General features: G+C 43.2%; 1 protein-coding gene across 1 annotated transcript in view; it reads right to left on the bottom strand.

Moving 5' to 3' along the window:
- DIS3L2 (DIS3 like 3'-5' exoribonuclease 2) overlaps positions 1-24,974 on the bottom strand; it is a 375,772-nt gene that overhangs the window by 109,291 nt on the left and 241,507 nt on the right. Inside the window, 1 exon segment of the mRNA XM_073020137.1 lies at positions 23,788-23,867. Within this exon segment, the coding sequence (XP_072876238.1) occupies positions 23,788-23,867 (80 nt within the window).

Below are 24,974 nucleotides of genomic sequence, written 5' to 3'. Positions count from 1 at the left end.
TCTGAATGAAATACAGGAACCCAACATGAGGAGGGGGTAGCATAGGATGACTTCTTAGATCTCTCCAAAGGTCAGGATTTGAAGAGCCTGGATTTTCTTCTTCTTTTTCCTCTTTGCCATCCAGCAAGAGGTTAATGAGGACCTTTAGTTGCAAACTCCTTAACTGGTGAGCTCATCTTCTGGAACTAAGCAGCTTCAAGAGCCTTTTCCCTTCATTATTACTAAGGGCTCTATCAATCTGCAAGTACTCAACTAAACTGCCTACACAGCAATTTTTGTCATGTTCAATGTAATTCTCAGGAATCTAAGTTTAAATTTATATGAACAGCACGGATGAGGAACACCCAGGTAGTAAATTCCACTTTTCCTCTTCCAAATGACTTGAGCAGTGGCCTTCTTCATTAACAGGAAAGAGAATGAGGAGCTGAACTTGTGAGGCTGGCACACTCAACGTCTGGGAATTTCCAGGCATTTCAGCAATGAGTGGGGAAAGCCCAGGTCAGCCGGTCAAGCCTGGGACAGAGCGCAGGCTCCAGAGAAGCTTTGAGAGCAGCAGGGCAGGCACTTGGTTCTTCCTCAGAGCCAAAAGACAGTGAAGTCCTAGGGACTGCGAAGGACCCTAGAAGGTCATTACAAAGTGAACAGGTCAAAGTAATAAGGGCTGGGGTACAGGTGGGTTGGGAATGGAGCAGGACTGGCTGTGGAATGAGGGATGCAGGGGCTAGGTGATGGGAACGACGGGTTTCATTATACTCTTCCTTCTGCTTTTGTGCATGTTCAAAATTCTTCACTAAAAAAAAAGAAGAAGAGGCAGGGCTGAAGGCAAGAAAAGAAAAAAGTTTGAAAAGGACAAATCCAGTTAAGTAAAACTAGCTCAAAGTTTTAAAACAACAACAAGCCAATAGAGGCAGAAGTTGAAGGTTACTGCTAAGAAGGAGCAGAATAAAAATGTCCTCAGTGATGATCTTAAGAGGCAGCAGATACCAGGATTGTTCCTTTATCCGTTACACACATTTGTAATGTTTTCAGTTTTCAAAGGCTGAGAAAAGCAACAAGGATAAAAAGTATAAAATAAAAAATGCAAACCCTGCTTTAAAATATCTGGAGAAAAATATAAGAAGAAGGTAACAATGGTTTCGAGTGACAGGATTTTGAATTTTTCTTTTTGCTTAGATGTAAACTTTAATTTTTGAATCATAAGTGTTTTACTTGGTAAAGAGTCTTGGATTTTTAAAATAAAACACACCAACAAAACGCTATGTCCACCTAGCCACCTGTGTACCTCTTGACTTCCCAGCACACACCAAGAAACAGCACTACTGGCCAGCCTGAGCAGGAGGCAGTAAATTGATGCCAGCTTATTGGTCAATTCTCCTGGTGGATTTTGGTGACTAAAGCACTTTACAGGCAAGCTCCATAAAGGTGAACTTAGTAAATGAAGTAGCAGAGAACTGGGCATACTCTTTCTGAACAGGAAACAACTATTTTCATGCCAGAAATGTGACTGCAGTCCATAGTAGGTCATGGCATGTGTTGTCATCTCTTTTATGGGCTTCGACATGTATGGCCAGCATGGGGACCTAGTCTTTCTTATGTCTGAGGCTGTGCAGGGAATGTACGTGTAGAATCCCAGCAGAATGGTTTCCCCCAGGTCTAGGTCTGAAAACAGAACTGTAGCATATTTTCATTCATTTGTGGATTTTTCTATTTTTAAAAAGTCCCGGCTGGGCGCGATGGCTCACGCCTGTAATCCCAGCACTTTGGGAAGCTGAGGCGAGTGGATCACCTGAGGTCGGGGACCAGCCTGACCAACATAGAGAAACCCCATCTCTACTAAAAACACAAAATTAACTGGGCGTGGTGGTGCATGCCTGTAATCCCAGCTACTCAGGAGGCTGAGGCAGGAGAATCGCTTGAACCCGGGAGGTGGAGGTTGCGTGAGCCAAGATAGCACCACTGCACTCCCGCCTGGGCAACAAGAGCAAAACTCCGTCTCAAAAAAAAAAAAAAAAAAAAAAAAAAAAAAAAAAAAAAAAAGTCCCAGGACATAAGTACTAGTCTCTAACAGCCAAATATATCAGAGATACATAATTTTCCATGTTTTAAAGAAATATAAAACAACTATGTGTATTAAAATGCCTACAAACTAAATGTTAACTGTTAATTGCTTAATCCAATCCCAGCATTCCTTACATCAGAAATTGAAACAACTTTCATATTTACCTAGAATTCTGAAAGGCAAAAGTTCATTGCTTTATATGCCGGTGACAAAAACCCTTAGTGGCTTTTCTCTGACACTGGAGATATCATTTGGATTATTTTCTCACCATGCCTAATTAGCTCTTTTGGATCCAATCATTTAGTTTCACTTATTAATTTCTTTGCATGAAAGGGAAACCATTTCTGACCCCCCAAGACTTCACAAAAGTTAACCAGAAATTATATACATAATTTATACAGGCTTATGGTATGAGAATCCACCATACTGGTGGTCTCATAACAATGGCATATTGACTGCTTACTTTTTAAAGCACTTCATTATATTAATTCATTTAATCTTCCAATGCTATGAGACTAATCTCTTTCTACAGATAAAGAAACTGACACCCAGGGAGGTCAGACATCTTGCATCAAGGTCTGACTCCAAAACCAGAGTTCCTAACCACTGCATTATGGAGATTTGCCCCTTAGCATCAGGTACCTAACAAACTCATACTTGCTTCTTTTTCAACACCTGTAGACTACAAGCACTCTCAATTTAATTTTAAAAGATTATACATTCATTTTGTAGAACAAACATTTTAATAAGTAGAACAAGTAAGTAGACATAGTATGATTTTCAACATGACTGAAAGTAATTCCTTTACGGAGACAATAAATATTTGTTGAAATGAAAACCTTGTCAAGCAGTCTTTTTGCTACTGGTCACTTTCTATTTCTGAGCTGTCCGTATATCAGTTAGTTATAACTCAATTTCCTGAGTTTTTTGTGAGACAGGGTCTTGCTCTGTCACCCAAGTTGGAGTGCAGTGGCACGATCATGGCCCACTGCAGCTTCCACCTCCCTGGGCTCAAGTGATCCTTCCACTTCAGCCTCCTGAGCAGCTGGGACTTCAGGCATGCACTATCATGCTCAGTTAATTTTTAAATTCTTTGTAGAGATGGGGTCTCACTATGTCGCCCAGGCTGGGCTCGAATTCCTGGGCTCAAGCAATCCTCCCACCTCGGCCTCCCAAAATGTTGGGGTTACAGGCGTGAGCCACCCCACCTGGCCTTGAACATGACTTTTGTATTTTGTAATAGATATGGATGTGGTATAGTTGGGGAAAGATGTCCTGTCCTCATGACATACGCTCAAGTTCACTTGTAGCCTCTCTCACTAAAATGGAGTTAAGACTCTTCAGATGCAGTATCTCCTGGATGATAACAATAGTTTTATTTATTGTGGCTGGCATATAAATACACTCAACTATTTCTTGATTAAATGAATAATCTTCACAAAAGTTCTATGAGTTAGGTACTGTTAATATTTACATTTTACCGATGAACATTCAGACTCAGAGAGGTTAAATGATTTGCCCAAAGTCACACAGTCAGTAAATGGCAAAGCTAGGATTAGAACATTGTCTGACTCTAGTAACAATGTGCTCACCTATCATACCAAAGGACCATATGGTGGTGCAGCCTTTTCCTAAGGCTGATTATGATTAACAATGTTTTAATCATTATTACAGTTACCAGTATCTCTTAACTTTTTGTTCCATGACAGCTTTATTGAGATTTCATTAACATACCACACAGTTCACTCAAAGTATGCAACTGAATGGTTTTTAGTACAGGCACAAAGTTGTGCAACCACAACTACAATACATTTTTAAAGTTTTCATCACCCCAAAAAGAAAGCCCATACGTGTTTACAGTCACTCCCTATTTCCTCCCAACCTTCCCAGCCGCAGGCAACCACTAATCTATTTCTGGTCTCTACAGATGTTCCTGTTCTGACATCCCATATTAATGGAATATGAGTGCCCTTTTATGCTTGTCTTCTTTTACCTAGTTTATTTTCAAGGTTCACCCCTGTTGTACCATGTACTTCATTTCTTTTTATGAATGAATAATATTCCATTATATGGATACACCATATTAAATTATCCATTCATTGGCTGCAGACACATTTGGGTTGTTTCCATTTTTTGTGTACTCCTTCATTTTTTTTTAAATAAAACTTTTTATTAAGGCATGAAATACATAAAGCATACAAACATTAAGCATACAGTTCAGTGAATTTTTACAAAGTAAATATACTTATGTAACCACCACCCAGTTCCAAGAAATAGAACGTATGCAGAATTCCAGAAGCTTTTCTCATGCCTCCTTCCAGTCTTTACACTCACCAAAGATAATTACATTTCTGACCTCTATAATCTATAATCACTGATCGGTTTCACCTTTCTTTGTATTTTACATAACTAGATTCATATGCATATGGTATATATCTATTTTTGGTCTGGCTTCTTTTGCTCAACATAGCGTTTTTGATATTCATCATGTGTGTTTTGAATTTGCTTCACTCTGTTGCTATATAATATTCCATTGTAAGAGTATACCCCAATTTATTAATTTTATTGTTATCAGGCACTTAAGATTGTTTTTGGTTTTTCGCTATTTTGAGTGATGGTGCTATGAACGTTTCTATACATATATACACCTTTCTATGGGGTATATACTTAAGACTAAAACTGCTGGGCCATGAGTTATGAATCCACTCAACTTTATTACATATTGTACAATGGTTTCCCAAAGTAGGTGTTGCAACTTACACTCCTACTAGCAGTATATGAGAGTTCTAATTGCTCTACACCCTCACTAACATTTTCACCTTTAAAAACTTTTAGCTAATGTGGTGGGAACATAATTAGTATCTTATGGTGGTTTTCATCTCCATTCTCCCTCTGGACTTACGATATTTTCATGTTTTTGACCATTGGTTATCTTCTTTTATGAAGTGCCTGTTCAAGTCTTTATATGATATGTTGGTAAGAGTCATGTGCTGGATACATATATTACTAGTATCTTCTCCCACTCTGTGGCTTGCCTTTTCAACAATTATTTTTTTTAAAGACAGAGTCTCACTCAGTTGCCCACGCTAGAGTGCAGTGGTGCAATCTTGGCTCACTGCAACCTCTACGTCCCGGGTCAAGTGATTCCCGTGCCTCAGCCTCTCCAGTAGCTGGGATTACAGATGTGTATGACTATGCTCGGCTAATTTTTGTATTTTTAGTAGAAAGAGGTTTTTACCATGTCGGCCAGGCTGGTCTCGAACTCCTACTTCAAGGGATCCACCCGCCTGCACCTTCCAAAGTGGTGGGATTACAGGCATGAACCACCGCACCCTTTTCAACAATCTTAATGACATCTTTTGATGAACGGATGTTCTTCATTTTAATAAAATCTAATTTATCAGTCTTTTCCTTTAAAGTTTACACTTTTTGTGCTCCACTTAAAAAATCTTTGCCTACACCAAGGTCATAAGGTTATTCTTCTTATGTTATCTTTAAAGGTGCTAATGTGTTACTTTCATACTCAGATCTATAAGCCACATGGAATTCATTTTTATGTGTGGTACAAAGCAGGGGTCAAAACCAATTTTTTCCCCATATGGATATTCAACCGGTCTAGTACTATTTATTGATTAAAACCATCTTTTTCTCACTACACAGCAGTAACATCTTTGCTAAAAACCAGGTGGTTGTATATATAAATGGGTCTGTTTCTGTATTCTCTATTCTAGTCTCGCCTTGACTTCTGAGCAACCGCTGAACATTTATTATTTCAGCATAACCCTTACTACAATTCCATGGCAATTTTTTTGGTCTCACTCTGTCGCCCAGGCTGGAGGGCAGTGGTGCGATCATGGCTCACCGCAGCCTTGACTTCCCGGGCTCAAACAATCCTTCCACCTCTCAACTTCTTGAGTAACTAGGACCACAGACTGCACCACCACACCAGGCTAATTGTTGTAATTTTTGTAGTGATGGAGTTTCGCCATGTTGCCAAGGCTGGTCTCAAATTCCTGGGCTCAAGCAATCCTCCCATCTCAGCCTCCCAAAGTGCTGGGATTACAGACGTGAGTCACTGTGGCCCATGCAAATTTTAATCTTTCTAATTTTATATTAATAATAACTTTCACTTAACACTTCCTTTTTCTCCAGCACCATTCTAAGTGCCAGGGATTATCTCATTTAGTCTTTCCCATAATTATGAGTTAGATATTATTATCCCCCTTAATGTCAGGGAACATTGAGGTAAGAAGAGGTTAATTCTCTCCTCTGGAATATGGACCGTGTCCCTTCTCATTTTGTTGTTATACAAACTACTTTTGTGGAAAAGGATCAGAAGTATATGCAACTTTAGGCAGTTACTGTGAATATCTTTAAAGCTAAGTTGTGTTTCTGCAACAACAGGCATAAATGAAGCTTAGCTCTTTTAGTTTTTCAAATACTCAGTAATTTGGAACTGGAAGACACTTGAGAAACTATCTAGTTCAAACCACCATTTTATAGCTGAAGAAAGAGAATTTCAGAGAAATCACAGAAATGCCCAAATTTCCATGATGCAGTAGAGGCAAAGATGAGACAAGAACCCAGTTCTCCTGCTCCTATTCCAGTGCTCTTTCTGGAATACCACAACTGTCTCTCATCACGCAGTGAGTATGCTGGATCACTGGGACTTCTTAACTGGCTTCCAGGTTTACCTTGGTGCCAGATACTTAAGGATGCCTGACTGGTGGGTGCCAGATTATCTTGGCTTTCATGAGCAAGGAAACTGGAACCAACCAGCAGAGCTGGAAGCTGATGAACACAAAACAGTCCAAATTCGGTTTAACAAGGTGCACTGAGACATCCATGAAAAAAGAGAATTTCCAAAGCCCAGACCCCACAGAAATCGGGCTAGCAAGATTTGAATGGAACATAGGAATAAGACTTAAAGGGTGGAGCTGCCTCTCCACTTAATCTTTCCACTTAGATTCTGTGTCCTCAAAAAGGAACTCATTGGCAAGCATCCCAGAAGCCCACTTCCATGCCAGAGCCCTCGCATGACTATTCAGTTATTTGGATTTTTTGAGTCAAGGTACAATTCAGTAAAAAATGATCATACAACAAGGACAGTTAAAATTGTTCACTCACCACCTGGGTGCCGTGGTTCATGCCTATAATCCCAGCACTTTGGGAAACCAAGGCAGGTGGATCACCTGAGGTCAGAAGTTCAAGACCATCCTGGCCAACATGGTGAAACTCCATCTCTACTAAAAATACAAAAATTAGCTGGGTGTGGTGGCAGGTGCCTGTAGTCCCAGCTACTAGGGAGGTTGAGGCAGCAGAATCACTTGAACCTGGGAGGCGGAGGTTGCAGTGAGCCAAGATTGCGCCATTGCACTCCAGCCTGGGTGACAGAGCAAGACTAGCTCTTTAAAAAAAAAAAAAATTGTTCACTTGCCAGTGCCCCAGATGAATGAAGAAGACATGCATTTCCTTATGAGCTGACAGATCTACAGAATTTCCCATTTCTCTTCCCAGGTTCATTATTAAGGGCCCTACTACAAAAATAAGATTTGACTGAGATCAAGTACTTGAGTTGCCTGGGATCTGCTTGAGGTCAGAAAGCCCTCTGACATAAAATACTGCAAGAGGAAAAAATCCAGTGTTTCAAAATGGGATTAGAAATGACTTCACAAAGCTGGGTGTGGTGGCTCACGCCTGTAATCCCAGCACTTTGGGAAGCCAAGGTGGGCGGAAAACCTGAGGTCAGGAGTTCCAGACCCACCTGGCCAACATGGTGAAACCCAGTTTCTGCTAAAAATACAAAAATTAGTTGGGCACAGTGGCATGTGCCTGTAATCCCAGATAATCAGGAGGCTGAGGCGGGAGAATTGCTTGAACCCAGGAGGCAGAGGTTGCAGTGAGCCAAGATCACACCACCACACTTTAGCTTGAGTGACAGAGCAAGACTCCATCTCAAAAAAAAAAAAAAAAAAAAGCAATGACTTCCCATGGAAGAGGAATGTAGGAGGAACAGCATTCGAAGCACTGGGCATCGTGAAGAAGTCAGAGACAAAACCCAGAAATGTATCCAAGCAGAAAACTGCCCTGAAGTAGAACTTTTCTTTTCTTTTTTTTGAGACGGAGTTTCACTCTTGTCACCCAGGCTGGAGTACAGTGGCATGAATTCAGCTCACTGTAACCTCCACTTCCCAGGTTCAACCGATTCTCCCACCTCAGCCTCCCTCCTGAGTAGCTGGGATTACAGGTGCCCGCCATGCCCAGCTAATTTTTGTATTTTTAGTAGAGATGGGGTTTCACTATGTTGGCCAGGCTGGTCTCGAACTCTGACCTCAGGTGATCCACCCGCCTCGGTCTCCCAAAGTGCTGGGATTACAGGCGTGAGCCATCGTGCCCAGCTGGAATTTTTTTCTTCCAAGATCTACTGACGAGTGATCAGGGTTCCCCTCTAAAATACAAAGCACAGATTTTACGCATAGTTTTTTTGTTAAATTAAATGGTGCATGTAGATCTTATTTTTAAGCTATGAATGTTTATGTTTCCAACAGCTAGCAGATTAAACTTTCCTAATTAAATGTGAGGTGCCTCCCATGGTACAGTCTTCAATTTTCAGCAAGGGCATCCTTTTGAAATGCAGCATTTCAGGATTCAGCTCACTGAAGTGGATGAAACAGGGAGACACATAACCTATGTGCTAAGAGTATATGTGGGGCTAACTCCAGGGGTTTAAACCTAGGTATTCTGTCTGAGGTAAATTAAATTCCAGAAAACTAAAGAAGGAATGAAATAGGGGAACAACAGGAAGACCACCTGCCGGAAAGTTCAGAATAGGACAACTCAAGGTGAGAAGAATGGTTGAAAGGAATGGTCCAGTCCTGAGGGGTAGGCATGCGCCAGGCAGAGGAGAACATAAAGGATATACGTGGATACACACATATCTGTCCGCTCGGGCCCTCCTTTGAGGCAGGACATAAGTGGAGCTTTCATAAGTTCACACAGTGGAAGGCTGTGGTGAAGGTTGTGCTTGAAGACTGACTGACCTTAAAGCTATTTCTCCAACCAATGGCCTATCTGACACAGGCCTTGGATTCCATCTTTCTATACCTTGTCAACGGGGGTTTGTGACGGCATGGGGTGTAAGGACAGAAAGGTGAGGTAAAGCACACTGTGCAAAGTTGGGGGTGGTGGACAGCACAATATAAAGGAATGGTTTCTTTCAATTAGCTCAGGATTGGATGCTGAGTATGTAGCAGGGAAGCTGCAAACTAGATCTCCTACTAAATGGTATAACCAGATGACCTCTGCTTCTGAAGTATGCAGGTCTTCCACTGCCAATGTAGTGCACTGGCGAGGGTCCTGATGTGGCTTGCAGAATAAGGCATGGGAATGCTGTACTCTTCCCTAAAAGGGATGAACCCCCTCTAACATTACTCTTCCTGGGAAGAAGGGGCAAGTCTTCAGAGGGGAAATGCAAAATGCAAGACGTAGGCCCTTGGACCTCTTTCTAGACCTCTTAGTTTTAGACTTTCAAAGGGCAGATGCTGAGGTGTGGGTTGCCAGGGTGATGCTCAGTGTGGGCACAGGTCAGGGTCCAGGTGGGCCTAGGTTTGGGAGCAGTGGAAAGCAAGCCACTTTGTGGTGCTTTATGTTCTTCTCTGTTTATTTTCCTTTTGCTATCTTCCAATCTTTAGCAAACTCCTGTTTAAAAGTTACAGTCTAGATTCAATTGTGTGTGAGGTGCGAAGCAACAGATTATGAGATCACACATAGACCAAGGTGGCAACAAGTGCCGCCCGCTCCAAAAGTGGGTGAGCAGACGTCCAAGGAGAGAATGCCCATATGGGGCAGCTGTCAGTCCCAGCTGGGAACCCTTTCTCTACTGCTAACCTTCAGGTATCTCGGTTTCTTTGATCAGACAAGGCAGTTTCTGTTTTGATGGTCTCCTGTAGTGCAGGCTTTCCCACAATCCTTAGCTCACTGGTAGCCAGCAGGTCAGCATGTAGCATATTTCAAAGAGCTAAGTAGCTCTTGGATGGTCTGAGGAAAGTAGTAGGAGTAGAAACCCTAGGTCCTAAAGAAGACACTCTGAATTCCATGTGAAAGGCAACAACAAAGGTAGAGTCACTATGAGAAGGTAGGTAACTTATCTTTAAGGCATTAACAGGGGACACAGCATCAAGGACATGCTGATTTATACCATGCATCTGGCCACTGCTCTTCGAGTAGAGGGTGAAAAAAGGCAACTTGATATTGCCAAACTTTAATTTTTGTTAATCTGTGTATGTGTAATAAGAAGTTTATTTAAAATTTCCAAATTAAAATGGAAAAATTTTCTATAATTATTTCTAATCTAGTTGCATTACAATCTAAGAACATGATCTGAATGATACCAACGATTTTCTGAAATAGGCTTAATGGTTTAATACAGAATCAGTACTTACAAAAGTTTTCTGTGGGCTCTAAGAACAATGTGTATTCTCTAATTGCAAGTACTATATTCTAGATATGGCTATTACAGCAAACATCATCTGTGCTATTCAAATTTTCTACAGTTACACTGAATTTCTGGTGTGTTTGAACTATCATTTCCTGAGAAAGGTATATTAAACTAACCCACCACGATGATGAATTTATCAATTTGTCCTTGTGTTTCCGTCAAGTATTGTCTTACATATTTTGAAGCCATATTATTTGTTAATATATGTTTAGAATGATTATATTTTCCCAACAAATTGACCCTTCTAATCATAATTTAGTGACTCTCTTTACATTTAGTAATGCCTTCCACCTTAAAATCTATTTGTGTTGAGTGCAGTGGCTCATGCTTGTAATCCCAACACTTTGGGAGGCTGAGGTGGGAGGATCACTTGAACCCAGGAGTTTGAGACCAGCCTGGGCAACACAGTAAGACCCTGTCTCTACAAAAAATAAAAATTAACCAGGCATGTTGGCACAGACCTACAGTCCCAGCTATTCGAGAGGCTGAGGTTGGGGGACAGCTTGAGCCCGGGAGGTCGAGGCTGCAGTGAGCCATCATCCCACCATTGTACTCCAGCCTGCGTGACAGAGTAGGACCCTCTTGAAAACAAAAAAAGAAACAAAACAAAACAAAAAAGTAGATTAAAGGTTACCAGGGCCTGTGGGGAGGAGGAATGAATAATTACTCCTTAATGGTTACAGGGTTTCCGTTTGGGATGATGAGAACGTCTTTTAAAAAAAAGGGGTGTCTGCACAACATTGTGCATGTAAATAACGCCAACGATTTGTAAACTTTAAAATAATTTAAATAGCCAATTTTGTGTTACATATATTTTATCACAATAAAAAAGTAATATGTCTTTACTCATCAGCCTTCTTTCTTGAAAGATAGTTTTGCTGTGCAAATAATTCTTAGGTTGAATGCTTTTTTTTTTTTCTCTCAGCAGGTATTTTTCCACTGCTTTCTGAGTTCCATTGATATTGTTGAGAAGTCACCTACAGTCTATCTTTCTGGTTGATTTCCAGATCTTCTTTAAATATAATGTATCTAGGTGTGAATTCCATTTATTTATCCTGCTGAAGCTCCACTATATTTTATTTTTTTTGAGATAGGGTCTCACTCTGTCTCTTAGGCTGCAGTATGCAGTGGCACAATCATAGCTCACTGTAACCTCAAACTACTAGGTTCAAGTGATCTTCCTGCCTCAGCGTCCCAAGAAGCTAGGACTGCAGGCTTGTACCACCACGCCCAGCTAATTTTTTTATTTTTTATACAGACAAGGTCTCAGTATGTTGCCCGGGCTGGTCTTGAACTCCTGGCCTCAAGCAATCCTCCCGCCTGGGCCTTCCAAAGTGCTTGGGATTACAGGCGTGAGCTACCATGCCTGGCCTAGAACTCTTAAAATTAGACTTTCTCATTCTATCCTCCATGTCTTCTAACCACTGTTTCATAATCCTGCTTGTCCCTTTGTGTTATACTTTGACTTTTTAAGATTTACCTTCCAATTCTCTAATTCTCTATTTACTGAGTCTAATTGTTAAACCAATTTGTTGAGTTTTAAATTTTACTTACTTTAGTTTATCACTTCTAGTTTTATTTAGTTCTTTTCTCAAATCTCTTAGTCATTTAATATCTTTTTTTCTAACTCATACTTTCAATTCACTCTTTAGTTTCTTTCAATATATTAAAATACTTATTTTATTGTCAATTATTCTAATATCTAAAGTCTTTGTGAATGTGATTCCAACATTTGTTTTTTTTCTGCTCTCACTCATGGTACCTTATTTCCTGTGGGTTTCATGATTTTTTAAGTGAGATAATATTTACTAGAACTGTATCGGTGGCAAATCTTTAAAGGTTTGATTGAGAGTTAATTCTTCCAGAAGAAATATGCTTTTGATTTTTCCAGCTTCTGGAAGTATTATCCACCTGGTGCCACTTTAAAATAAATATTTGGTTTGAAATGTTATAGACTGGCCAGGCGCAGTGGCTCATGCCTGTAATCCCAGCACTTTGGGAGGCCAAGGCGGGTGGATCACGAGGTCAGGAGTTCAAGACCAGCCTGGCCAAGATGGTGAAACCCTGTCTCTACTAAAAAATACAAAATTAGCCGGGCGTGGTGGCATGCACCTGTAATCCCAGCTACTCCGGAGGCTGAGGCAGAGAATTGCTTAAACCTGGAGGGGCAGAGGTTGCAATGAGCCGAGATCGCGCCACTGCACTCCAGCCTGGGCGACAGAGCAAGACTCCGTCTCAAAAAAAAAAAAAAAAAAAAAAAAAAGTTTGTTTTTATTTTTTATCTCTTGGGAATGTAGTTGGGTGGTTAAGCTGGTATATGGAGATAACGCCAAGGTACTGGAATTCAGGAATCAGATGACAGTTCAGAAATCAGGTGACAGTTTAAAAATGAAAGTCAGCTTTATATGTAGGGTTTCCTCTTGCCTGGAGATCTGTGAAACTTCAGAGTAAATCTGTTATTTTAGTTTGCCTATAGCTGAAACAGAATGTTGTCAGTAGTTTTATTCTCTTGAGGTTTCACCATGTTGGCCTGGCTGGTCTCAAACTCCTGACATCAGGTGATCCACCTGCCTCAGCCTCCCAAAGTGCTGGGATTACAGGAATGAGCCACCGTGCCCAGCCTAAAAACAAACTTTCTAATTTCCAGTGTCTTATCAACATGGCATTAAGATCTATCTGCTACCAAAGGAATACCTGGATTTTTACACTATCAAATTTCTATTTATTTTCCTTTTTTTTAATAGATGGAGTCTCGCTCTGTCGCCCATGCTAGAGCGCAGTAGTGCGATCTTGGCTCACTGCAACCTACGCCTCCCGGGTTCAAGTGATTCTCCTGCCTCAGCCTCCTGAGGAGCTGGGATTACAGGTGCGTGCCACCACACCCAGCTAATTTTCATATTTTTAGTAGACACGGGGTTTCACCATGTTGGTCAGGCTGGTCTTGAACTCCTGACCTGGTGATCTGCCCACCTCGGCCTCCCAAAGTCCTGGGATTACAGGCGTGATCCACCATGCCCAGCCCTCAAATTCCTATTTCTACTTCTCCCAACTTATAGGTGAGCACTGCGACTGAAGAGATACTTGGTGTTTGTTTATTTATTTATGTTAGAGACACAGTCTCACTGTATTGCCCAGCCTAGAGTGCAGTGGTGCCATCTTGGCTCACTGCAGGCTTAAACCCCCAGGCTCAAGTGGTCTTCCCACCTCAGCCTCCCACGTGGCTAGGACTACAGATGTGCATCACTATGCCCAGCTATTAATTAATTGATTAATTAATTTTTCTGTAGAGACTGAGTTTTGCTATGTTGCTCAGGCTGGTCTTGAACTCTTGACCTTAAGTGATCCTCCTACCTTGGTCTCCCAAAATGCTAGGATTATAGGTGTAAGCTACTGCACCTAGCACTGTACTTGGTGTTTAAAAGGCATTTCTTAACTAGCAAGACTATTTGCCAATATAACTAAAGGGAAAAAAATTGGCATTTAGATCACAAATTTTGTTTTACTACCACGTTAGGGTTCATTCAGGAAGTTAATTTTATCAGAAAATTAGCACTTATTGAATTTGAAAATAGCAAGGATACAGGCAGGAGGGAAGTAGAGGAAATGACAAGATAAAATGAAGACATGAGTTGCTGCGGAAGCCTGTAGGGATGAAAAGAGAAGAGCAGGGCAGGCCACGCAAGACACTTGGCAAGGAAATAAGAAGAAGGAAGTGAGCCTCACATGGGCCAATTCACAGAGCTGGAGTAACAGCAGCAAGAACATAAGATAAATCCAATGATCTTACAGGTACCACTGAGACATGACAGATGGATTGAAACACTTGAATGGAATAAGGGAAAAGTATGCCCAATTCCAAAGAAATTTTTTAGGAGAGAAAGTGGATCAGGTTTATATGTCAGGATATAAACCCACAGGCAACCCACAAAACTAAGGACAGAAGTACACAGAAATGAAGGGGCAAGGCAAGAACCAGAAAAAGGAGTGAAACACTGAAGGTATGCAATAGGTTGCCTGGCTAGATCTGACTAGACCAAACATTTTTAAAATGCAGGGCAGCAACCAGGAAGTAGAGATATCCAAGGTACTCAGGAAGTAGAGATATCCAAGGAACACCCTGCTCTTAGGAAATAAGCAAAAAAGAGAATTAAATCCAGAAGTAATGATGTTTATTGCTACATCCAAGACATGAAGAATACTTGCTGGTAGGATAAACAGAAACAATGCATTCTGCTAGGAGGAAAGGAAAGCTCTGCAGAGGTTTATGTTGTTCTTAGAAGGAGATTTCATCTGACAGAAGGAGGCAGGGAGGCAAGGCCTTGTAAGCAGAGGGAAAGGAGCAGGCAGAGGCCTGGAGGCAGGAAAGGGCACAGAAGATCAGCAGAGCCTGCAGTGACCAGCCCCCACTGTGCATGTGTTAAGGGAAGCAGCGCCGGGAAGTGGGGTGGCAGGAGAGGAGACTGAGGGCTAATCTTAAAGGGCTTTGGTAACAAAGCTCTGCTAAAGAACTGCAGACCTAACCCATAGGTACAAGCAGGTTTTCAAGCAGAAAAGCTACATGATCTGGTCCTTGTGCCTGCCACATAGGAAAGATAACTGGACAGCAAGGTGGATGGGAGACAGTGAGGAGGGAGGGAAATTACTGAAAAAACCATGACAACAGTCTGGAGAGGAAAAGGAATCAAATGTGGTTCCAGGATTACTTTGTAAAACTTTGATTAGATGCCGGCCGATTCTATCATAAAAGCAAGGGGCGGAGAAGAAACAGGCTCAGTGAGACCCTTGTCCTGCTGCCCCTCCAGCTCTCCCTGCCAGGAAACTCCCAAGTTTGGTCTTGAACTCCTGGCCTCAAATGAGCCTCTCACCTCGGCCTCCCAAAGTGCTAGGATTACAGGTGTGAGCCACTGTGCCCGGCCTGAAACCTCCAAGTTTGGATCTCTGCAACCTCTGCTCCCACACCTGGGAGGCTGAGAATTACTGAAGATAATCTTATTATTCTCCAGACTTTGTAGGATTCAAACCCAGACATACCTAAGCAGTGTTTGCCAATGCTTTGTCTGATGGATTCCTGGTCAGTTCCCTATCCTATCTGTGATGTGTGCGTGACATGGACGTGTGTGTGTGTGCGCGTGTGTGTTCATCCGCGGTTCCTCGCTTATGACTCCTATAGCCCTTATTACAGTCTTTTGTTAAAACGTTGGGGAGCTTTAGGCCACTGAATCTCTCTGACTTTCTCCTGCCCTCCTTTCACCAGCTTCTTTTTCTCCCCAAGGCAGGATTCTGATCTTCCCCTCTTCCTATTAAAATGTTCTCTGACCTGCCTTGTCTGATTGTGGGTTGGAAGACTTCTATTTCAAAGGGGGTCCTGCCCGATAACCTGGAAGAGGGAATGCTGCACAGAGAGGCCAAGAAGCATCTGGACAGGCCTTGCTGAGTTTCTCCACTCAGTCTGTCACTGAGATCAAACACTTTTTGCCCAATCACATGTCTACATGGGTGTCCACGCTTCAATCATGCCTATCGAATGAAGCCTCCATAAAAGGCCCAATAGGACAGGGGTTCAGAGAGGTTCTGGAGAGCTGAACACATGGAGGTGGCATGCCTGGGGAGGGCATGGAAGCTCCACATCCCTTCCCCCATACCTCACCCTAGGCAACTGTTTATCTGTATCCTTTGCAATATCTTTTATAATAAACCACTAAACCTAAGGGTTTCCCTGAGTTTTCTGTGAGCCACTCTAGCAAATTAATGAAACTCAAGGAGGGGGTTGCAGGATCCCAAACTTATAGCTGGTCAGACAGAATCACAAGTAAACCAACCTGGAGCCTGCGACTGGCATCAGAAGCATGAGGCAGTCTTGTGGGATCAGGAGCTCAATCTTTGGGATCTGATGCTATCTCCAGGCAGAGAATATCAGAACTGAACTGCAGGACACCCTCTGGCATATGCTGCAGAACTAATTGCTTGCTTTGTGTATGGCAAAAAAGCATCCAAGTATTTGGTCATAGCAGTCTTCTGTGTTGACCGTTGCAGGGTGGCAGCAGGCGAAAGGCAGTTTGCGTTGTTTTTTTCCACTCAGACTATCTCCTTCACCACTCCATCAGCCCTCTTAGCAGCGTTCGGCTTTCTACTTCACAGTGGAAGCGGGTATGGCCAGGTGTGATCCCTCATTAGCAGGGGCCCATCAACTATGTCTTGCCTCTCTGTCTCATAGAAAGAGGTGTTCTGGCTGGGCACGGCGGCTCACGCCTTTAATCCCAGCACTTTGGGAGGCTGAGACAGGCAGATCCCAAAGTCAGGAGTTCGAGATCAGCCTGGCCAATACGGTGAAACCCTGTCTCTACTAAAAATACAAAAATTAATTGGGCATGGTGGCGTGCACCTGTAGTCCCAGCTACTCGGGAAGCTGAGGAAAGAGAATCACTTTAACCCAGGAGGTGGAGGTTACAGTGAGCCAAGATTGTGCCACTGTACTCCAGCCTGGGCAACAGAGCGAGATTCCATCCAAAAAGAGAGGAGAGGGGAGGGACGGAGAGGGGAGGGGAGAGGAGGGATGGGAGGAGAGGGGAGGGGATGGAGGAACGGGAGGAGAGGGGAGGGGAGGGGCGTTCTTCCTCTGCCTTGGCCTTGCCTTCCACTTATGCCCTGATTCATCTCCCACCTTCTTCTTCAAGATCCTGCAAAACAATCAACTCCCCTCATGCCTGTGTTTTCAACTTTTCCTTCTCTGTCATCTCCTAGCTCTCAACATAAACATATCAAATATCTTCCATTTTAAAAGCAAAGAAAAAAGCCACCTTTGACCTATGTTAGTTAGCAAGTGATGAGTGGTGAGAAAAAAAAAAAATGGAAAGGTGGCTAGGTGAGAGGGGTGGAATCAGAGGCAGAATGGCTAGGGAAGGCTTCACTGAGAAGGCGACCAATCAAACCTGAAAGGAAGTGAGAAATCAGCCACATGGCTTTGCAGGGAAAGGGGAAACCAGGCACAGGGGACACCAAGTGCAAAGACCGCAGAGCATGAAAGGAGGGGCACTGATGCCTGAAGGGCTGGGCAGTGAAAGGTGAGTTAAACAGGTGACTGGAGAAGAAAAGCCCACATTTAGAACCAAGAGCAGGCAGGGTCCTTTGAGTCCAAGGAAGAGTGAGTGAATTTCAAGGAGGAAGAGCAGACTAAAGAGTCAAGTGCTGTAGAGATGCTTAGTGAACTGAGGCTGGGGCAACCTGTTGCAGCCAGCATTCTGAAGCCACGCTGCAAATGGGATAAGGAATACACGGGAAGTGAGAAAGCAATAGCAAGTAAAGACAACTCTTCCAAGGTGTCCTGACAGACACAAGTGAAAGTTCTGGAGCTGGAGCAGAGTACAGGAAGGTTTTATAGGATGAGGGAGACTTCAGTTGGTACAGCAAGAGGAGGAAGCAGGGCAAAGGGAAATGTAAAGGGGCTGGGGTGAATGACTGCTGGGGAGAAGTCTTCCCAGAGGTGAGAAAAGAGCCCAGGAAGAGGGTCTGGCCTGGCTGCTAGAGATATGCATGAACCTTTTCACTCAGAAGCTCCAGGACTCTCAGGTTTTCTGTTTCTTCCCAGTAGCAGGTCCAGTGACTTCATCTCAGCCCTTTGCTCTTTAAAACAACTACCACCACATCCTATCCCTCAGGCTTTCTAGCTAAAGCCTAGGCACACAGGGGGACATAAGAATTTCTAGCTCCTACTTCCTCACTGCCTCCAAAGGTGATCAGTCAATACAGGAAATTCTCAGCAGGTGACAAACATAACCATTTAGGGAGCCAGAGCGTTTATTAGGAAGTCTCTGAAATCCTTACAGGTACTGCTCCTAGACTCTCACTCTATTCCCTTATTGCTATGGGCTCCCAGGAACAGAGCTGTCTGCTCCATCCTCCCCCAAAAAAGCCATGCAACCAGGCAGGCCGCAGAGACAACCCAGGCAGGCAGACTGGTGCTTCCTTGAGCACAGTAGGTAATATGCATCCCAGAGGTCCCTTAGGCTGGATGCTGTTCTAACTTAACCAAGTATTTTCTATGCAGATAGTGGGACAGACCCTTCTTTTTTTGAGTCAGATGGCTGCACTCTGTGGGGATGGGAAATGTGAGCGGGCAGCAGAGCAGAGGGCTGTGCACCTGGGGCTGTAGTTTCACGGTTCAGAGAGGAAAGCAGCAAGGAGGAGAGATGGACATGAGGGATGTGACTATGATATCCAGCTAGGCATTCCATAAAGACCTCTGCTAAATTGTGGTTAAGGTATATAAACTCCAATTTCCAGAAAGCCTCAAGGATAAGTGGATATGTTTATTTCTTCTCATTCACTTATTCACTCACTCCTTTTCCCCCAGTGGTTTTTGGTATGTCCACAAAGTTGTGCAACTATCAACTATCTAATTCCAGAACATTTTCGTCACCCAAAAAGAAACTGAAACCCATTAACCATCATTCCCCCTTCCCATTCATTCATTTCTAAGGCCTGGCTAGGGTAACCCTTAAGTTCAACGGCAGAGCACACATTAGAGAACACAACTTTAGAGAAACAAGATGCTGGAGAAGTGAAGTTCAATTTCCTGCAGGATCTGCTGGGAGCCTGAATCAATGAAAAGCTGAATAAAGGTCCTAGCTGGTCAGGCTGACAATTTTCCCTCAGAGACTAAGGCAAAGCCACAATGCTTGATTAATTGAAGAGAATGGGTAGCTGTTACTCTGAACCCAGTCCTGCCCAATAAGAAGGAACTGGCAAGAAGAGCGCAGGCCCTAATAGCCAGGGAGGCGAAGTCTGGATACAGGCAGCCATGAACTTCAGACTTCATAAAAGCAGAAATGACTCCATGACATGGGAGATGGGCTCACACCTCATCATCCACTGGACACCAAAGAATATTTAGGATGCTAAGTTGAGAATTTTTGACTCAGAAGACACATGATAACTGTTATCTAGTAACTGACAGGTTGTCAAATGAGACACTAGATTTGTTCTATAGGGCCCCAAGAGACATAAATGAGACTAATGAGTGGAAAATTACAGGAAGAGAGCAGTGTTTCAGATCATTACAGGGAAGGATTTCCTAACAGTCAAGCCATCTTAAGGCAGAATGAATTGCCTCTAAGGTAGAAAGTTCAAATGCAACCTAGACATTCCATAAACGGATGCGGTGGACGTAATTCAAAAACCAGAGGGTGATCTGACAACTGTGGCATTCCCACACTTGAGCGTTGAGGTCAGCTGTGAGGTAGGCTGCAAGTGACCTGGTATGATAATAGAACACTGAGGCGCACGATTACTGTCTCCAGATTCTGGATTATCACTATAACGCCACTCCTATTCACTTATATCACTAAACATTTTCTTGAACAAAGGTGGAAAAACTCTACATTGCTGGGTAATGCTCATGGGAGTGTTCTCCTGAAGTGTGTTTTCAGGCTAAGAAAAGTGGAGAATTACCAGGTTGGATGACTAGTAGAATCCTTTCCAAGCTGAGATTTCACGAAGATAGGTGGCGCCCTCTCCTCCGCCTGCAACCTAATTATGATCTACTGGTAGACAGGTGGTCACTGCGGTTTGTTGAATTGATCACTGGAGTGCCTCACCTGATAGATACTGCTAACAAGTCCTGGAGTACATCTGAACTCTACCAAAAGGGAAAGTGAGGACCAGGTATGTTACATCTGTCTGCTTTTCACAGAGTGGTCATTCAGATAATTTTAATGAAACCAAAGGAAAGTTAAACTTTACAGTTTCTTTAAAAACAAACAAACAAAACAAAACTACAGATGATATAAATAGGCCAAGAAAACACTATTTGTTTTTTGAAACTTTAACATTTTTCCCCCTAAGCAAGAACTGACATGAACTGGTAACTACCTCAACCTGAACTTAGCCAATCTCACCCCAATCCAAACTGGAAATGACTTTCCCTTTTCAACTCCTTGGATAAATGGCCCTGGCAGGAACTGTTGTCACAAAGGCCAACTGTAGAAGTGCCACCGTAAAACTGTTCGCCGACCAACTCAGGCCTTTTCGGAGTCTTCCCTGACTCCTTTTCCATGTCCTTTCTCTGCTGCTCTGCCAAACTGCTCCTCTGGAACGACAGAGAAACTAAGTGGATGGAAGGTGTCTGGTCACCTGGTGCAGCAGGCTACTGAGCGGCCTGTGATTTCTGGCACCTCATAATATTTTTGTATTACACAATTTTTTTCATTATAAAACTATTATTGCCACATTACAAAAATTTGGAAACTAAAGAAAGGGAAAAAAAATATCTTATGATCCCATCATTCAAATAAAATCACTGCATTTTGGTGCATTGCTTCCTCTCCTCCAGGGCTCTTCGTATATAGTTCCATGGGCTGTGTCTAATTAGCTTATTTATACATACTTCAGCTCTTCTACAAAGAATTTGCAGCAACTAACATAAATATCATCAGACGGACAACTCCACGCCAACATACTCTCTCCCAAACCAGCTTGTACTCCTGATTCCCATTTCTAACTTATGGGTTCCATCTCCCAGTCATCCAGGTTGAAACCTTGGCACCATCTTGGACTCTTCTCCCTCAACCCCAGCATTCATTTCCATAGATTCTTCTGTCATTATCCCTTTCTCACATCCGTCCTTCCCACTCCAACCCCCCTATTGATTTTGCTACCATCTAGTCCAAGTCCATAACTATTGCAATGTTTCTCTGACTCATTCTCCAGCCTCTAGTTTCTCTCCTTTTCCTTGAAGTGCTAAATTATTTTCCTCTTTTTGAATGCTCTCTTGCTGAACAACATCTGCTTGCCTTTCCATTGTCTAACAAACAAAAAACACTATTTGGTCTGAAAATTTGTCCCCAAATCTGTCCCCAGTCTATATTTCCTACCATATCTTTGACCACTTCCTCTAAGAAACCTCTGCTGACACACTTGTACCCTAGACATAAAACTGCAGTGTATGCAGTGAGTAGGGTATGACATGTGCCAGCTCCCTGGAATCCCTGCAAGGTGCAGCGTTCCAGGCCAGCTGAGACAGAGGAACGGGTAGTAGATGTATCCTTCTGCTATTATCAACTATGAAACTGGACAAAACAAAGGAAGCAATTCTGTCCAAGCATTACACAAACAGTAGAGGTGTGAACCTAGAGGGAAGGAAAATATGAGGAATGAGGTCCATGGTCACCTGGCTTTCAGCCTAGGCGCACTTTTCACACTGTGGCTTAGGGAAGTGGCATCTACATACCGAGCAGGTATGCCTAAGCCTCTGCATGCAACAGAGATTGCTAAGAATGTAAGAAATCGAGCCAGTACTTGCCTTTTGAAGTAGGCTGCTTGAATTTTGGATTTTAAAAAGATATAATTTCTCTAAAATTTCCAGGGGACCTTTTCTCTTGTCATGCTTTATCTTTCTTTCGGTTTTCTTTAGTTGAAAATATTGAGGCTGGGCACAGTGGCTTGTGCTTGTAATCCCATGGTGGCTCGTGCTTTGGGAGGCCAAGGCAGGAAGACTGCTTGAGCTTGGGAGTTCAAGGCTGCAATGAGCCACTGAACTCCAGCCTGGGCGACAGAGTGAGACCCTGTCTCTAAAAATCGATTAATTAATTAATTTTTTAAAAAGAAAATGTTGAGCAATCTTGCCCATAGTTTCAAGGAAGATAAAAACAGGAGATATGAACATCTTTGCAATGTTTTAAAAGACTAGGCCACTAGGCCATCAGTGCTTGGTAGCAGACTGAAACTGCAACGGTGGATATCCACATTGGGCAAATGTCAAAGGCCATGTTAGTGCCAAGATCATCTGTGAGGATGACCAAAGCCAAAGCAGTCACCCAGAAGCCACCCTAGAGAGGGCCAAGAAATAGGTAAAAACTAGAAGCAGCACATCTGCGGTATTAGAAAAGGGATTGCGGGTGCTGGGCATGGTGGTTGATGCCTGTGATTCCAGAACTTTGGGAAGCTGAGGTGGATGGATCACTTGATCCCAGGAATTCAAGACCAGCCTGGGCAACATGGTGAAACCCCATCTCTACCATAAATACAAAATATTAGCCAGGCTTGGTGGCGCACATCTGTAGTCTCAGCTACTTGAGAGGCTGAAGTGGGATGATCACCTGAGCTTGGGAGATTGAGGCTGCAGTGAGCCATGATCATGCTACTATACTCCAGCCTAGGCAAAAGAGTGAGACTCTGTCGAGAAGGGGAGGGGAGGGCAATGGAGGGGAGGGGGAGGGGAGAATTGGTAGGGTTCACTTTTCTCACATCCTACACATTTTTCCTTTGAGAGTCAATTGCTGCATTCCCTTCCTCCAGCTATAATTTCCAAAGACAACTAGCCTCAATCCTACTTTTACCTGCTCAGTAACATCCCAAAAGAATGTTTAAAGAGCCCCTATCAGTTTGCCTTTCTCAGCTTGCTGGACAGATGAAAACCTACTGGGAGTAGCCCAGGCTTCTCCAGCTCAGCCCTAGAGAGGCAGTTCTCAGGGAAGGTGTTCCTGCTACCCAACTGGAAGCATGACTTTGAAGAGTACCCCTTCAATCACGTTATTTGGTGTTAAATTCAGGTAAAGAACTCTATGTCTCTCCCAAGCAGAGCCCTTAGGAACTTTGATACCTTACGCCAACACTGGAACTATCTGAAGGGCCAAGGCTTGCAATTCATTCTTTTGCACTCACTGTTGCCCCTTCGGAGGCCCAAGAAGAGTCTAGTGAGAGAATATTTCTCATTCTCACCCTCACCAACGTCACCACAGGAACACAATCTTTTTTTCTTTCTTTCTTTCTTTTTTTGAGACGAGTCTCGCTCTGTCACCCAGGCTGGAGTGCAGTGGCGCGATCTCAGCTCACCGCAAGCTCCGCCTCCCGGGTTCACGCCATTCTCCTGCCTCAACCTCCCCAGCAGCTGGGACTACAGGCGCCCACCACCATGCCTGGCTAATATTTTTGTATTTTTAGTAGAGATGGGGTTTCACCGTGTTAGCCAGGATGGTCTCGATCTCCTGACCCTGTGATCCGCCCGCCTCGGCCTCCCAAAGTGCTGGAATTACAGGCATGAGCCACTGCGCCCAGCCCAGGAACACAACCTTAAGGTCACATAGTTGTAAAGGCTCAGAGGCCTGTGGCAAGTTCAGGCACAAAGCAAACCTAGCCTTGCATAGTATGATGCTTAGGGAGCACAGGGCAGCCAGGCAAACCACACAGGCATGCAGACTGCCTGCTGCCCAGGATGCTATACAAATTTCCATCCTACCATCAGCGAGTGGCTTGCAGGAGAGGGCGTCATCGAGGTCTCGGGCGGTTGATGGGTCAATGGTGAAGATACAGTCTTTTCTAGGAAAGATTGAAGAAACAATTAGCAATGCCACAAATAATAGCAACTTTACCCCATCATAGTACAGCTTTAAAGAACAGTGAATTTTGTATATGTGCTCTGTTAGGGAAAGTGAAAAATAACTTCTATGAGAATGAGATCTTTAGTTAAATGTGAGACTGGGAAGAGAGAAATGGGTGAGTGATTTTCTCTTCCTCTGTGTGAACTGGCACCTACTTCTCCTTCACCCCAAGCCAGAAGAGATGTGAGTGGGTGAAAATGAGGCTGCTTCCATGAACGAGGCTTCTCAAGAAGAGTTGGCCGACAAGAGCGGCAAGTTACTTTGGTAAATTATTCTTCAATTTACAACTTTGGTAAAATATCCTTCTCCAGTGTCTGATGGGAAGCTGTCCTTTAAGGACCTCTGTGAAGATAATTTACTGTTCATTCTCCTATATTGAAAAAAATGGGGGTATGCCAAAGAATAAGTCATCTGACATGCGATACAGGGCGATGAGACCCAACAATAAGCTTTGCAAAAAAACTGGGCCGTACAGTTAACCATAAAATAAGCCTACCTGGAAGTAGCACAAATCACAGTCTGTTTCCACAGAATAATTATATACTACAACCAAGCTTATACTAAGTTCACCATTTTATCCTTGCACAGTATCCTTACGAACACTGCACTCTTAACCTGTGAAACTCTCATTCTGTTTATAGTTTCCCATATAGCATGCCTGACTCAACCCACCCATTTCCACCATGTAAACACCTAAAGATTTTGGCAGCAGCTGTCCTTGGCTCTCCACACCTCTGGCCTTTCCTGCCTGGGCACTGCCTGGAGATTGGGGTATTCTGCAGCAACTGCCCTTCTGCCTCCATGCCACACTCTCTAGTCAGTGCTCACTGCTTCCTAGGTTCTTCCTCCACTCCAACCAGTACTAGCAGTGCACTGCCACCATTTCTCTGTCTTTTGCTGATTCATCAACACTGATGATGTTGTCCATACTTGTACCAACCATGATAAGACAGGCTTTGTCCTTAAAGACTTCTTTCCTGGTGTTGCTCCTCTGTTCAAAACTTCCTTGGCAGGAGTTAGCTATGATTGGGCCACTGCACTCCAG

This window comes from Chlorocebus sabaeus, chromosome 10 (assembly GCF_047675955.1).
Source record: "Chlorocebus sabaeus isolate Y175 chromosome 10, mChlSab1.0.hap1, whole genome shotgun sequence".
Taxonomy (NCBI): domain Eukaryota; kingdom Metazoa; phylum Chordata; class Mammalia; order Primates; family Cercopithecidae; genus Chlorocebus; species Chlorocebus sabaeus.
This window is presented reverse-complemented; position numbering and strand designations above follow the sequence as displayed.